This window comes from Acanthochromis polyacanthus, chromosome 13 (assembly GCF_021347895.1).
Source record: "Acanthochromis polyacanthus isolate Apoly-LR-REF ecotype Palm Island chromosome 13, KAUST_Apoly_ChrSc, whole genome shotgun sequence".
Lineage (NCBI taxonomy): Eukaryota > Metazoa > Chordata > Actinopteri > Pomacentridae > Acanthochromis > Acanthochromis polyacanthus.
Window position 1 is genome coordinate 4,438,030 of NC_067125.1, and position 15,716 is coordinate 4,453,745.

The following is a 15,716-nucleotide window of genomic DNA, read 5'->3' on the forward strand; positions in this document are numbered from 1 at the left end:
ATGCTGGTGTTCTTTCACTCAGTTTGGACTGGTTTCAAGTAATGTAGGACTATTTTTAAGTAATTTTGGACTATTCTTGCCTTTTATATATTATTTCAGTTACTTTCTGAGGACAAAAGACCACCTTCATTTAAAAATTCGCCCTTTTTTTATTTTCAACCGTCAAAAATAAAAATCTTTTCCTCTGCTGGAGACACTGAAACCATTGTTTCTGTGTCTTCGGCAAATTCCACAAGAAAAGAACAAGAAATGATCAGAAATGTCCTTTTCATTGAGCCAGGCGTAAGTTATTGAAAACTTACCCTTTTGTTATCGTCTTGTATAAATTATTTTCTCCCCTTGAAGTTCTTTGTACTTAGAGTCATAATAAATCTGCTGCTCAGAAGCCAAACCAGGGCCCTGAAGAGGCTCTAGAGTCCTCAATCTGCTGTGAGTCCCTGAACACAACACCAAACATCTAGATATCCAACCGTCCATCCAGATGTCAGACCATCCATCCATCCAGATGTCACACCATCCCGCTCCACTGCAGTGACGTGTAGTGAACGCCTCCGTCCGCCGTCGGTGAGCAGAGCAGCACCGTCTTCTTGACATTGGATCCGAGTCGAGCCACAGCGAGGACGTCCAGCAGACAGACGGACTCATCCAGCATCAGACAGACGGCAATGAAGTGGGCGTGGAAACGAAGAGGGTCACCTGATCGAGGACACAACCACAAACTTATCCACTGCCGTTGTTTGTTCTTGGCTCGTTCTCTAACAGGATCTGTTTATTTAAACGGTCCTTGCTGGTGTTGACCCCACTGACCGATTTCAAAGATACTTGTCCATATCTTTTGTAGGAAACACAACTTTTTCCAACATAATTTTTTAAGGAAGTTTGGTATGAAGCTAACATTTGAATCAAAACGTACAGAGAACAAACTCCAAATATTGTGTCTTAAAAACATTATTTTTTAAAATGGAGTCTGGTGCAGAGATGTTGTCTCTGCCACTCTTACCTGGATAAACCAGGAAGTCTCCTCCAAACTTCCCGGCTGAGGTCAGGAAGAAGCCCCGCCCCCTCAGGTCTCTGAACACCTGGCACCTGGCGTCGCTGCGGGGGCTATTCTGTTCTCTGATTGGCCAGTTGGCCTGCAGGTGGGCCCGGGCTTCGGGGCAGTAACTAAGCCCCGCCCTCGCCGTGCTCAGCTGGACCGCCATCGCCGACTGAGGGAAGGTAAAGCTGTGGTCCAGAGCCTCCAGGCGGCGGCGGAGGGCCTCGTCTACGGCCTCAGCTCCGGACTCTGAACCTGAAGAGACCAGGATGTCAGACCAGATGGCAGGCACAGAGACGTCGTCATGGTAACGCTCTCACCTGTGTGTGATGATGTCATGGCTCGGAGCAGCGCTGACTTCCTGTCCTCCAGAGCGAGAACACTCTGCTCCTCAAAGCTCCTCTGCTGATCCTCCTCGAACCGCCGCTGGAGCTCCACCCCCCCGACATCCTGACCAACAACAGACCAAACACACCTCTGTAAGCTCCGCCCCCGTTAGCCAGTCAGTAAGTTAACTGTCTGGTCTGGTTAGCAGCTGGTTACCTGGCAACAGTTGTGACTTGTTAATGTCCTTGTTAACTGACATGCTTATGACTTGGAGATGTATTGGTGAAAGAAACCTAGTTAAACTGACTTGGTTGGTTAGCCTAATTAAACTAGCCCCATTCAAATAACCTAGTAAAAATAACCTGGTTAAACTAACCTGGTTTTGTCCCGGTAGAGCTCCAGCTGCCTCCTCGTCTCTCAGCAGCTTCTCCTCCTCCGGCAGCAGCAGCAGTGGTCTTCCCAGCCGTTGGTTCTGTCGGGGGGTTCTGGGCAGAGAGCCCAGCAGCGCCCCCACCAGGCCAAGGCTTCTCACCGTCTTCAGGTCCTGCAGCCGCCACAGCAGGGGGGCGGAGTCACAGAGGCCAACGCCCACGACCAGGGAGGAGTCCTGATGATCGTCCATAGAGGGAGACTCCTCCATCACCCACTAGTGGAGCTGAAACGAACCGTTAGACAACTATTAAATTAATGACAAACTATTCTGATAACCGATTCTTACTTCCTCTAAACATAATAACATTCACAGCAGTGGAATTATTGCAGGAATAAACTGATCTGATCACTGAAGGAAATAAAAATAAAGCAGAAAACAGTTTATTACATTGAACCTGTCAGTTGCTGCAGATAGTTTTTGTGTTTTAATGATGGAAAAGGAAAGTCAGCATCTCCTGAACCATCAATAAAATGAAAATAATATCCATCTTAAAAATGTATTTACAAATGTTTAGCCACTGCAATGAATTTGGGTACAGGCCTGTATATCTGGAAGCTTGTATTATTTTCCTACATAGTGGTTATTTTTTTATTCTTGATTCACTCAAATCACCAAAATATTAAAATACAATAAATAACAAATTTAGTGGAATCTATTTTGACACTTCAGACTCTAAAATGTGAGCAAAACACAGGAGGTAATGGTGATTTATTGCTTTAAAAATGACATTCAGAAACAGTTTGTTCCTCTGAATAATCCACTAAATAGAAACTGTAGTTTTTACTGTAACTACTTTCTACTAAAGAAATAAATCCTGTTTAGCTGTCTGTGGTAAAAATCTCAGTTTACCTGCTGTGTTGTTTTTTTTAACCTCCAATACTTTCCTGTAAGTTTGAGTTATTTTTAATTTTGTTATAAAACATGTAGAGAGAAGTTTGCTGTTTCTAATATAACATATCTAGACGTTTGTGTCCTAAAACCGTATGACCTCATGTCATTTTGGGCAGTTTTTGAGTTATTTTGGACACATTTTATTCATTTTTTTAATTATTTTTTTCCCCATGTTGAACAGATTTGGTGTTATTCTACACGGGTTTTTCTAATTTTAACTAAATTCAGAGTAATTTTGGATTCATTTTTGTCTTTTTTGACAAACTCCGCCATTTTTGAGTCATATGGAGACATTTTATTCATTTTGGAACAAGTTTTGCCATTTTAGAAAGAATTTTGAGCCATGTGGCACAGGTTTTCGTCGTTTTAACTAACTAATTATCACTATGATTATGAGCCATTTCGCAGAATTTTCTTAGTCATTACGGGCAAATTTGTCTTTTTGTGTCATTTTTGAGACATTCTGGACCAATTTTGTGCCACTTTTTGTCAGATTTAAAAAAAAAACAACGTAGTTTTCTATAGAGAACAGGCAGTCTGGTCCTCAGGTTCATCTGTCTCCTCACCTGAAACATTAAATGAAAACACCAGGCAGCTGCTCCAACCGGAACCAGAATCTCTCTACAGAATCGGAACCACAGGACAGAGGAGCTGTCGGGACCCGGAAACCAGTAACTAAGCAGTAGACCAGTAACAAACCACTGAACCGACCAGTTTAACAGCAGTTAGCTGCTCCGTATTGTTGACATTTACCTGTCGTTCTTCTACACGTGTCTCCTCTCAGTTCCGCTTCACGACCTGCCGTAAACCGCCGCAGCTGTAGTTTTAACCTCAGAGTCGTAAACCCAACTGGGTTCCTTCAACATGAACACCGTCACAGCCATAGATATATATTTGTATATTTGTATACATCTATGGTCACAGCGCTGTAGGGGCGGAGCTTAATGTGTAACAGCAGACAGAGCGCATCTCCGCTCACTAAAACTGTCCAAGAGAGAAACACAAGCACGCCACAGCAACAAACACGAGACAGCCAATAGGAGCACATAGAGGTTTGACTGACGGCGGGATCAGCCAACAGGAGAGACCGTAGATCGTCTCCGCTGGTTCTGTGGGATTTTAGAGCTCAGAACTGTTTAATCGGGAAAAGTTTCTGCCTTTGTGGGTCTAATTATATATAAATACCATTTTATAAAGCAGAAATTATTTAATTTACTTTTTATTTGTTAATTATTAAAAAAAAACTGTTTAAATAGAAGTTTCTGCTTAACCAAATACTTTTTTTATTACTTATTTCAAAATAGTTTTTTGTACCAAAATAGGTTACATATATTTACAAAAAATATGAATTTTATGAAAAGGTTTTCTTACTCAAAATATTTTTAATTGATTAAATTTTTTTTGTTTTTACCTGAATATGTTTTATTAATTTTTATTTTTAACCCAAACTAAATGTTTGAAAACAATAGCAAAAAAAAATAATTTAAAAATCATCATTATAATAAATCATTCATGTTTAGCTGTTTGGTTCTCATAATATTGGATTGTTTTTATTTGCCTGATGTTGTCCAGGATATGAAAAATTCACGTTGAAGAAGTCAAACATTTGTAATAAAACTTATTTAAGACATAAAAGTTTAATAATTCAGCCTCAAACCTCTGAAATGTGACACAGCTGCGGCGGAGAGGAGGCTTTAATTTTGAAAGGTACACTGTACAGATGTTGCATAGCAACAGGTTTCAGTGGACACACACACACACACACATTTGCTGTCTGTCTACCTTAAAGGGACGTTCAGACATTTTGAGTCAAACCGTCCCTTTAAAGTCGCCTCAGCTGCTTCCTACGTTTCCCAGAATGCCCCTGGAGGCTCTCAGGAAGTTCATCGCTGGAGGTGTGCTAAGCCCTGCACCTCCCCTAAAACACTTTAAACTTTATAAAGTCCTCCAGCCCCTCCTTCTGTGTCAGAGCAATGCATTGTGGGATTTGGAGGCCTGTAGCGCCCCCTAGTGTCCGATCTGCAGCTCCTCCATCTCCTTCAGCAGCTGCTCCTCCTTCTGGATCTTCTCCAGCTGCTCAGACAGAAAAATGAACGTTTAGACGACAAAATAGACGATTAGACGAACTGAAACACATTAATGAGCTTTAAATATGATCATTTCAAAGTAAAAAGATTTTAGTTCAATCACTGGAAAATAAACTAAAATGTGAAAATTCCCTTCTGTTATATGCAGTGTTCCAGATTTTTATGTTGATAATAAAAGATGTGACGTCAGACGTGTAGAATAAGAATTTTATAGAGATGAAAGTGAATCTGTGAGACATTTGAACAAGTTTGTTATTTGTCTGGGTCAGTTTGGACGGATTTAGTCTTTCTGGACTCATTCTGGACAGATTTTTGAGACATTTTGCACAAGCTTATGTCATTTTGGGCAGTTTTCTCGTCATTTTGGGCAGTTTTCTTGTCATTTCGGACAAATTTTATTTCTTTTAAAAAACCTTTTCATTCAAACTGTAGGTTATACTACACATATTTTGAGGCATTTTGGACAATTTTCTTTGTTTTCCGGGTCAGTTTGGACAGGTTTTGTCTGTTTTTTGACAAATATTGAGCTATACAGAATTATTTTTGCCTCATTATGGACTGATTTGGAGACAAATTTGAGTCGCTCTGGACATATTTTATGGACGGGTTTTGTCATTTTAGCTAAATTGTGATCAAACAAAATTATACACAAACTGTTTATAAATGACCTACAAATTGTTACCAATCAGTTCAGGAAGCAAGTAGATCTTTGATTGACGCAAAAGTTGTCCGAAACGACTCCCAAACTGTTTAAACTGTCCTGGTTGTTTATTCATAAAATTGTCCAAACTGAGTTAAATTTGGCTAAAATGACTCTTAATGTTTGGAAGATTTCCTTAATGGCTTAAAAGTTGTTCAAAAATAACAAAAAAAAATGTACAAATTACTCAAAATGAGTCCAGAATAACTCAAAATTTATTTTAAACTGCTTTAAAAAATGTCCAAAATGATGACGTTTCTTGGTTTTGAACCTTAAAACCAGCTGACTCTTTTAAAAGTCGTGATGTTATGAATGTTTCTCAGTAATATTAACAGTAGTTTTTGTTATTTCTGTGCTTTCTTAAACCTTCTCACCTGGTTCTTCTGCAGAACTTTCCCCGCCGCCTGCTGCTCCTTCAGCTCCTCGATGGCCTTCAGCTTCTGAAACACAAAACGCATCACTGAGACTCCCACCAATCACAGCGCAGGATCCTTCCTTCAGACCACCTGAGCAGGTAAAACACAGGAAGCCGCTTCACCTTCTTCAGGTTCTTGATCTTCTTGTCCGTCTCCGGGTCGCCGCTGCTCGGCTCCGATTGGCTGTTGGTGACGGGGGCGGAGTCAGACAGAGGCTCGGGTTCGGGTTTGGACTCCTGCAGGAAAAATCAAAAGTATTAAAATTACAAGAAATAATAAGAAATATAAACACAATAATGTGAATAATTCTAAATATCATGATGATCTGGAGATTAAAAACTGTAAAGACATGAAAAAGAGTTAAAGTGATGAATAAAATAAGTGTTTATTTTTTCTTAAAGCCTCACAAAGCGACACTTTTTAGTCTGAACGATGAAATATTAAGTTCCTGAAAGCATCATTCGACCTGTTTCGCTGCTTTCTTTGCTTCTCGTTTCCTCTGATTCTTCAGAGCAGTTTTAGAAAGACTCTTTTCTCCTGAAAGTCCCGGACGAAGATCCTGAGGAGGTTCGTCTTCGTGCTGAAGAACAGAAGAAAGTTGGAGGGAAAATTCACCTTCAGCGATAAACTGATAAACTAAACACTGCATTCACTGAAATGACGAGCTGACAGGGACGTTTTGTGCATTTTTGGTCATTTGATGTGATTTTTTTTCGTCTACAATAAACAAATATATACACAATAACCTACAACAATAAAATTAAATGAGACAAAACGGCTTCAAAATGACACAATCTGTCAGCAAAGACAAAGACACAAATCTGTCAAGTAGAATGTAAAATTTGTCCAAACTGAATCTTTGGACAAATTTTGGAAAATATTTTTCCAAAACAGCAAAAAAAAAAAAAAAAAAAGTCCAAAATGAACAAAATGTGCCCAAAATGACACAAACTTGTGCCAAACATCTCAAAAAATCCATTCAAACCGAGACAGAAAAATAAGATATTTGTCCAAAATGCCTCAAAATGTGTCTAATTTAAACCACAATTAGAAAAAAATGCCTCAAATGCGTCTAAGATTACTTGAAAATTATGCAAAACGACTTAAAATTTGTTCAAAATGCGTGAAAATTAAACCAATTTGCTAAAAATGTGTCCAAAATAATTTAAGAATTGTCCGAAATATCTCAAAATGAGTCCAGAATACACCAAAATGTGTCTAACAGGATTTTAAAATGTGTCCTTATGGATTTTAAAATGTGTCTAGCAGAATTTTAAAATGTTTCTCACCAGTTTGGAGCTGGCCGTTGCTGGCAGGTGTCTCAGGGCCGGTGGGCGGTACGCCTGAGTGGGCGGAGCCTGAGTGGTTCCGAGCTCGCTGGGTGCCGCCTGGTATTTGATCGGCCGCTCGGGGAAGCTCCCGTCTGGAAACGGCTGCCAGCAAACCTCGTACAGCTCCGTACCGGACGCCACCTCGAACCGGTGCAGCACCGAGCCGGTGTAATGCCAGATCTTGTACCCGTTACTGACCCGCAGCCGGGGGGCGCAGGTCGCCGTGACGACGTGCTCGCCATCCGGACACCAGGAGAAAAAAGTGGTGTCTGGAGCCTGAGGTTTGGACACCTGAGAGAGAAGAACATCTAACTGATAAAGTTCTGCTCAAGTACACATAAACTGACTCAAATTCAACCACAATGGCTCACTTTGTTCAAATTACAAAAACACATCCAGAATGACTAAACGTTGTCCTACATGACTCAGAAATTATCAAAATGTTTCTAAAATATCTCAAATTTGTCCAAAATGACTCACTAGTGTCCAAATGTCTCAAAATCTGTCAACAAATGGCAGAGAATTGATCCAAAATGTAAAAAAGTGTCCAAAAATGTCTCAAAAATACAGAATTTGTCAAAAAAGACAAAAGTGTCCAGAAAAAAGACAAAATGACATCAAGTGCAAATTGATTCAACTGTCCAAAATGACAAACATGTTCAAATTAACCCATAAAAAGTATAACATCACTAAAATCTTATCAAAAGTCTCCATATGTCCACAAAGACTCAAAAAATAGCATAAACTGGTCAATAATAAATAAAATGACTCCAGAATAGAGAAGAATGGTTCACAATGTGTGTCATATAATCCACATTTTGTTTAAAATAACAAAGATCAAACATTATATAATAATAATGAATAAAAATAACGAAAATGTGGAAACAGCTGCTTTAAAAAAATATCAAAATATCCCAGAATGTGTCCATAATGAACCAAAATACATAAAAATGTGTCTAAAATGTCTCCAAACTGTTCAAAAAGACACAAACTTGAGGTTTGAATCAGTCATTTAAATGAATCTCAGCACTGACACAACAACCCTGCAGCTTTGAAACAAGAATTATAACAACAGAACACGGATAAATCAGATATAAATGTCTCATGAACTCAATCATTTAAAGTGAAACAGAGGAACATAAACAGTGATGAGTTCATGTTTGAGTGGATTCTTTAAAAACTCTGATTAATCTGCAGGTTTTCTTCTTTACCTGCTTGTATTTCTTCACGTCCCAAACCTCCATCTGACCTCGAAGGTTCCCAAATCCGGCCAGAACCAGGATGTGACCCTGAGGACTGAAAACAGCAGCAGGTTAAAGCTTTAAGTTAAGTTCAAACTCAGGTGTTGGTTTAAACCGAGAGATTCTGCATTTACACAAAAATACACAAAAAAGACGTAGAGGTGTTTGGAATGACTCCATGATTGTGCAAAATGACATAAGTTTGAACAAAAATACTCCAACTGTGTCTAAAAAGACAAAAACTGTCCAAACTGACCCAGAAAGAGACAAAATGACATTAACTAAAATACATTGATTTAGAAACTGCTTAAATGACAAAAATGTAGCTAAAAAGATTTTAAAATGCGTCAGAAAAGGATTTTAAAAAGTGCCTAAAAGGATTTCAAAATGTGTCTAAAAGATTTCAAAATGTGCCTAAAAGGATTTTAAAATGTGTCCAAAAGGATTGTAAAATGTGTCTAAAAGGATTTCAAAAGCTGTCGAAAATGATTTTAAAATGTGTCTAAAAGGATTTCAAAATGTGTCTAAAAGGATTGTAAAAGGTGCCTAAAAGGATTACAATGTGTCGAAAAGGATTTTAAAATGTGTCTAAAAAGATTTTAAAATGCGTCTAAAAGGATTTCAAAATATGTCGAAAAGGATTTTAAAACGTGTCTAAAAGGATTTTAAAATGTGGCTAAAAAGATTTTAAAATGTGTCTGAAAGGATTTTAAAACGTGTCAGTGATCCGGTCAGACAGAATGACGTGACATGGATGGAGGTAAATTGAAAAACACTGGACCCAATAAACCAACAGGTAAAACCGTGACCCACCTGTAGTAGGCAGCGTTTCTGGGTCCGGTTCCGAAGTCGAACACCGGGTCACACTTCAGGTTGAAGATCGTCGCTTTGGCCGGCATGAATCCATAAACGACGCAGAACTCTGAGGAGGATGGACTCCAGGCCACGTCGTAGATCGGACCGTTCTTAGCTGTTTGGACCCAGAGGAGACGATAGCTCACCTCAGCTGGACCTCAAACTACGTTCTAATAGTCAATAGCTGATCAATAATCAGTCCTCACCCAGCTGGACCAGCGCCGTCTCCCCGTTCACGGCCAGATAGTGAAGAGTTTGTTCTCCGTAATAAGAAGCTCCGGTTTTATCCACCTCAGTGCTCGCCGTCACCAGAACCGCCAACGCTGCAGAACACATTCAGAGATCAATAATATTATTTGGGTCACATTTTAAAGCCCTTCTGGACACATTTTGAAATCCTTCTAGATGTATTTTGAAACAATTTTAAACAAATTTTGGACCATTTTGGATTAATTTTGAGATATTTTTGACAACTTAAAATAATTTTATACACATTTTTGTCATTTTTAACAAATTGCGATGTGTATATATAATAGCGCCACCTGCAAAATTTCTAACAGGAACTACGGCCAGTACGTGTCACCTACAGATATGAAATTTGGTTCTATTTCAAAAATGAGTCATTTACGACCAGTTTTGGTCATTTTGAGTCATTTTTTACTCACTTTGGACACATTTTAGCTATTTTTAGCAATTTTTGAGGCACTTTGGAGAAATTTGAGCCATTCTTAAACAGTTTTTTAATATTTCTGGGTCATTTTAAACCAGAGTTGGTCCTTCAGGGTAATTTTTGACAGGTCATTTTGAACATTGTTGGACCGTTTTGATAAAAGATGGTTAATTTTGGACCAGTTTCAGTAATTTTGGCATATTTCTGAGTTGCATATTACAAATTTGATTTCTTTTGTTGACAAGTTCTCGTCATTTTGAAGCATGTCTGGGTGATTTTGTAATTAATTTCAGACAAGGTTCAGTCAATTTGGATGATTTTTCAGTAATTTTTGGACAAATTTAAGTCACTTTCAACCTTTTAAAGTCATTTTATCATCTGTTGAGTCTTTGTATACAAGAGGTCTCTGCTGTAACATTCACTGATTGAGTTTTTTCCTCTTTAGACAGAAACATTTCTACCATAAATTGGTTTAATCATAATAAATCATTCATCCTTCTGTACAGTCCAGGCCTCCTCCTCACCTTTCTTGTTCCACTGCATCGTCACCCTGTCGGCCTTGAAGAAGCTCTTGTTGGCGAGAGCGGCGTTCGGACCTCCGAAGTTCGGATACTGATAAAGACGAACGAAGGACGGACTTCCTTTACTGCCGGGAACGTAGACGGCAACCTGGAGGGACAAAAAGGACGAGATGAGAGACGTCTGGGACAAACTTCTGTTGATGTTGGACAGTTTTTAATCACTTTGGACCATTTTGAGTCTCTAGGACGAAATTTCAGGACAAATTTAAGGAATGTAAGGAAGGAAATTTGAGTCCTTGTGGACAATTCTTTCTCCGTTCTGGACAAGGTTTGAGTCATTTAACCAGAATTTGTAATTATTTGGAACAATTTTTGAGCCATTTTGGACCATTTTTTTAACATCTCAGAAAAAAATGTGTCATCTTCGACCAGTTTTACTCATTTTGTACAAATTCGAGTCATTTTTTAACACTTGAGAGTCATTTTAGACCATTTCTTTTTGTCATTTTGGACAAATTCTGAATGATTTAACAATTTTTCGACATTTTAGACAGATTTCAGTCATTTAAAACCCATTTTTAGTCAGTGAGAACAATCTCTGACTCATTTTGGAACATTCTAAGAACTAATTTTAGTACAAATGTAAGGAATTTTGGCCAAAGTCTAAGTCACTGAACATTTTGGAAAATGCCTCAGTTATTTTTGGACAAATTAGAGACAATTCTTTCCATGTTCTGGACGAGTTTTGAGTCAATTTGAGCAATTTTTCAGATGTTTTAGACAGATTTGAGTCATTTAAGCATGATTTTTAATAATTTGGAATAACTTTTGAGCCGTTTTGGAACATTTTAATATCATCTCTGAAAAATATGTGTCATTCTTGACCGGTTTTAGTCATTTAGAACTAATTTTAGACAAATCTTTTGGTCATTTTGAACAAATTCTGAATGATTTAACTATTTTAGACACATTTAAGTCCTTAAAAACGCATTTCCAGGCAGTCAGACTGATCCCTGACTCACGTCGGACCAGTGTTTTGAGTATTTCTAGTATTTGTTGTGCTGCTGCTGATGGAGGCGTTTCGTTGCTCACTTTGCTCGGCTGACCTCCAGGCGACAGGGCGAAGTCGGACACTTTCTGCACGTGCAGCTTGTTGGCGATGGAGTCTGAAGGAGAAACGACATCAGAGGTTTAACCGATCAGACGAACTCTGACTCGGCACAAAGCCACTTCTGCTGACTCACCGAAGTCGTTGTTCTCGTAGAAGTGCAGCTCGTTGTTGACGATCCTCACGCAGATCTTCTCGTCGTCCGACCAGCTGGGACACCTGAAGACGACATCAGACTCTAATCAATCATTGGTTGATCGCTTATCGATCGATCAGTCGCCGGGCGGAGCTCAGACTGACCAGGAGTCGACCTTCTTCTGATAAAGAGCTTTGAGGAGTCGGCCGCTCTGCAGGTCGAACAGCTGGAGGTTTGCTTCCCCCTGAGGACTGTCCTGAGTCTCTGCAGCGATCACAGCACAAATCAATAATCAATAACCACAGAACCAACATTTACTTCTTTATTAGCTCCTCAGTTCAGTTTTCTGTCTCTTAGTTTTTCTACATTTGACCCAACTGACGTCTCCTCGTCTCTTTGCTGTAATTTTTAAGCAATATTTTGAGGACATTTTAGTTTTTCTGTCATATTTAATCATTATTTTATATTTTTTTACTTTAATACATTTTCTTACATCACGTTTTTCAGTTGTTACATTCTATTTATTTATTTTAATTTTTTTATTTAATATTTTTTAATTTTTTGAGAATATTTAACGTTCTTCCTCTTCATGTTTTGTTTTTTTCATACACTACTAAAATTGTCCAGCATTTTATTTAGCATTACATTTATTGTACATTTTCATTATAGTGAATTTTTAAACTTCTGCATGTTTTATATTTGAGGATATTTTACTTAAACTTCTCTTTTTTTAATATGATTTTATAAATAACTTGCACATTTTTGATTCTCTTCAGGAATTTTATTTCAAATTTATGAATATTCAGTTCTTTATTAGTAGTATTTTTTATATTTTAAGACAGTTTTTGACCTTTTTGCTTCACTTTTTTAATCCTTTCAGACAGGTTTCTTACATGTAACATATAACATAATAAATTAATAGACTATTCTATTTAGTAATATTTAAAAAAAAAAATTAATACACCTAATTCTTTAATGCCATTTCTGGGTTTATTTTTACATTTTTTGAATACTATTTTTTATATCTAGTTACATTTTGCAGAGACTTTAATAAAACTGCTTAAATTTTGATATAATTAGACATGTTTTGATTGTTTATTATTGTTTATTTAGTGAGATTATTCTGAAAATGTATTCTCTTTTTAAATTAATAGTTCTCATATTTGTTTGCAGACATTCTTCAGGAATCTTATTTAATTTTCTGAATATTCAGTTCTTTATTAGTAATATTTTTCAGATTTCAAGACAATTTTTAGACTTTTTGCTTCATATGTTTTATTCTTTCATCAGAAAGTTTTCTACATTTAGTTTTATATTTTATGTTAACATAACATTTATCACATAACAAATAAACTAATTTATTTTTGTATTTTTCATTTATTTTTATTAATAGATCAAACTCATAACACTTGACTTTATTTTTTAATTTTGCCATATTTTATACGAAATATTTTCAAAAACATTTTTGAGCTATTTATTTTTATTTCTACATTAAATTTTTTAGAATATTAATTTTTATATCTAGTAGCACGTCACAGAGACTTTAATAAAACAATTTAAAAACTTTATAGAATTACTGGACCTTTTTAAAAGTATATTTTATGTTTATTACAGTTTATTGTTTATTTAATGAGATTTTTCTGAAAATTTACTTTTTTATTCTTTTGAAGTTAATATTTTCCAAATTTTTTTTTATATTTTATTCTGTATTTAATAATATTTAGTTTTTGATCATAAAACACTTCAGGGTCATTTTTATTAATATTTATATGCTTTATTAATCTAATTTTATTTTTTCAGACATTCTTTAACCCTCCTGTTATCCTCATCTACAGGCACCAAAAAAATAGTTTTCTTGTCTGAAAAAAATCCAAAAATTCAGCAAAGAAATCCTCAAATTTCTGAAAATTTGCAAAACCTTCAGGAAGAAAATTTCAATAATTCCTTAAAAGTTTTCCAAAACTTATATTTAAAAAAAAAAATTTGGCAAGAAAATTTTTGTAAATATTTTCAAAAAATGAGCAAAAACCTTCCCAAAAAAAATCCTAATAAAGTGATTCCAAATATATCAGTAAAATTTCTAATATTTTCTCTAAGAAGATTCACAAAAAAATGACTTTTTTTAATGTTCTTAAAGAAACACTTTTAATATTTATTTTTTTTCCACCAAAAAATGTTCAAAGATTTCCCAAACGTATTGAAAATGTGGACATCAGAAGTTTTACTGTGAAAATATTTTTTCCCCACATTTTCAAACTTTAAACCGAGTCAATTTTGACCCGCAGGACACCAGGAGGGTTCAAATATTTCATCTTCTGTTTAATGCGTTTCAGAAATGCCTCGTCTCTTACTGGTGTACGGCTGCCAGGTAACCAGGACGTTGCTGAGAGGGGAAATCTCCATCAGAGCCGTTTTTGGGAGATTGAAGGTCGACACCGGGGAGCCGTCGGAGGATTTCATCACTGAGACGCTGAAGGAAGGACAGACAGACAGACAGGCAGACAGGCAGACAGACAGGCAGACAGACAGGCAGACAGACAGGTGTGATCACAGGTGAGTCCGTCTCAGGGTTTATCTGAATAAACGATGAAAAAAAACGAACCCTTTTCTGTTGCACCATCCCAGCAGCGTCCCGTCTCGGCTGAAGGTCACACACCTGCAGACTCCACAGTCACTGAGACACAAACACACACAGTTTGTTTGTTTGTTAGTTTATTTACACAGCGTTGTCTGTTGCTGCTCCAGGTGATTTTACCTGCTGAAGGCTGAGTGTTGTTCACACTGTGGAGGTCCACAGAGCAGAGATGTACCGGCCGAGCCTCGAACTGAAACAAACACACCACAAGATTTAGTTCAGCAATACTCTCTCTTTCATCAGACTTTTTCTATTTTAAAACATATCTTACCATCTTTTTCTGAATCATTTGATCCATTTGTAGTATTTTTCAGATTTTTTTTTTAAAGAACATCAGTGATTTTTTAACATAAATCAAGCAGGTAGTTTTATATAAATTATTTTATTCCTTTACATTATTTTCAGTGTGATGCTGTCAGTAACTGAAGCAGTTTTAAAGCTTGTTAATATATTAGTTACTGATTTCAGTTAAACAGCGGATAAATACACAAATGTTTACTCGTTATTTACGTTGAATAAAACGTGAAAATAATCAACCAGAAATCGTCTCGTTTCACATACTGATGTCAGCGCTGAGCAAAGCTGTCTGCCTTCGAAGAATTCCATTAACAAATCGATTAACTTAAAGCATCCGTGTTTACTGGCTGAAAAATTGGTCATATAAAAACACAGTAAAAACATAAGTTGAACCGTAATTCGCAACTTTACACTCCGGCTCATATATAGTGTCTGTGTCTATCAATAAATTGGAGTGCTTTAATTGTTTTCAACCGGAGCATCACTGATTTTGACAGTTCTGTAGTAGTAGCTGAAGTCATACAGAGAGTTATGTTTAAGAAGATTATTTTTCTAAAGGATAAATAAATGTGAATTCTATTGATGCCGAATTAATCTAAAGACGCCACTGATTTTAATAGAGTCAGTACTTTTGGTTTACTACGTGCTTGACTTTTCGAGAATCACCTTATTTTAAAATTAGTCGGAGTTTTGCTGGAGTTTGGCGGATGATTGATTCTACCTTCCAGAAGCGCCGCTGACTGCTGAGCGGCAGTAATTTGACTTTTCGCGGGTTCCTGTCGTTTAACGAAGACGCGTCGCTGCAAATATTTAAAAACGGGCCGTTAAAAGAGTTTACTAAAAAGTGAAATCACTCACCTGCTAACAGCGGAATCCCGGGCGCCATGTTTGCGTGTGCCGGAAGAAGAAATAAGCTTCTCGGATGTGCGTCACGGCGCCGAAGGGCGGGATTTTCAGCGCCACATCAGCAAACAGCCGCTGACCTCATCAAGCACGTCGATTAAAAACTACATTTATCACTTTAATAAATTA

General features: G+C 37.1%; 2 protein-coding genes across 3 annotated transcripts; both read right to left on the bottom strand.

Moving 5' to 3' along the window:
* Positions 1-129: 129 nt before the first annotated feature.
* Positions 130-3,986, bottom strand: tsen34 (TSEN34 tRNA splicing endonuclease subunit). Of its 2 annotated transcripts, none has more exons than XM_022221239.2 (5): positions 3,441-3,986; positions 1,740-2,018; positions 1,357-1,486; positions 1,001-1,291; positions 130-696 (listed from the first exon to the last, which is right to left on the bottom strand). In XM_022221239.2, exons 2-5 carry the CDS (start codon positions 2,001-2,003, stop codon positions 509-511), a joined length of 873 nt encoding a protein of 290 aa, XP_022076931.1. In that variant the 5' UTR covers positions 2,004-2,018; positions 3,441-3,986; the 3' UTR covers positions 130-508. The 2 variants fall into 2 exon arrangements, with proteins under 2 accessions (XP_022076931.1, XP_022076930.1); XM_022221238.2 differs by lacking the exon at positions 3,441-3,986 and adding an exon at positions 3,254-3,312.
* Positions 3,987-4,349: 363 nt separating this feature from the next.
* On the bottom strand, positions 4,350-15,609 carry eif2a (eukaryotic translation initiation factor 2A). The gene is made up of 16 exons (XM_051958081.1): positions 15,543-15,609; positions 14,508-14,577; positions 14,355-14,426; positions 14,104-14,222; positions 11,917-12,016; positions 11,753-11,835; positions 11,601-11,674; positions 10,512-10,656; positions 9,524-9,640; positions 9,276-9,432; positions 8,433-8,517; positions 7,180-7,512; positions 6,357-6,470; positions 6,013-6,126; positions 5,849-5,914; positions 4,350-4,760 (listed from the first exon to the last, which is right to left on the bottom strand). Exons 1-16 carry the CDS (start codon positions 15,568-15,570, stop codon positions 4,695-4,697), a joined length of 1,743 nt encoding a protein of 580 aa, XP_051814041.1. The 5' UTR covers positions 15,571-15,609; the 3' UTR covers positions 4,350-4,694.
* Between the last annotated feature and the right edge of the window lie 107 nt (positions 15,610-15,716).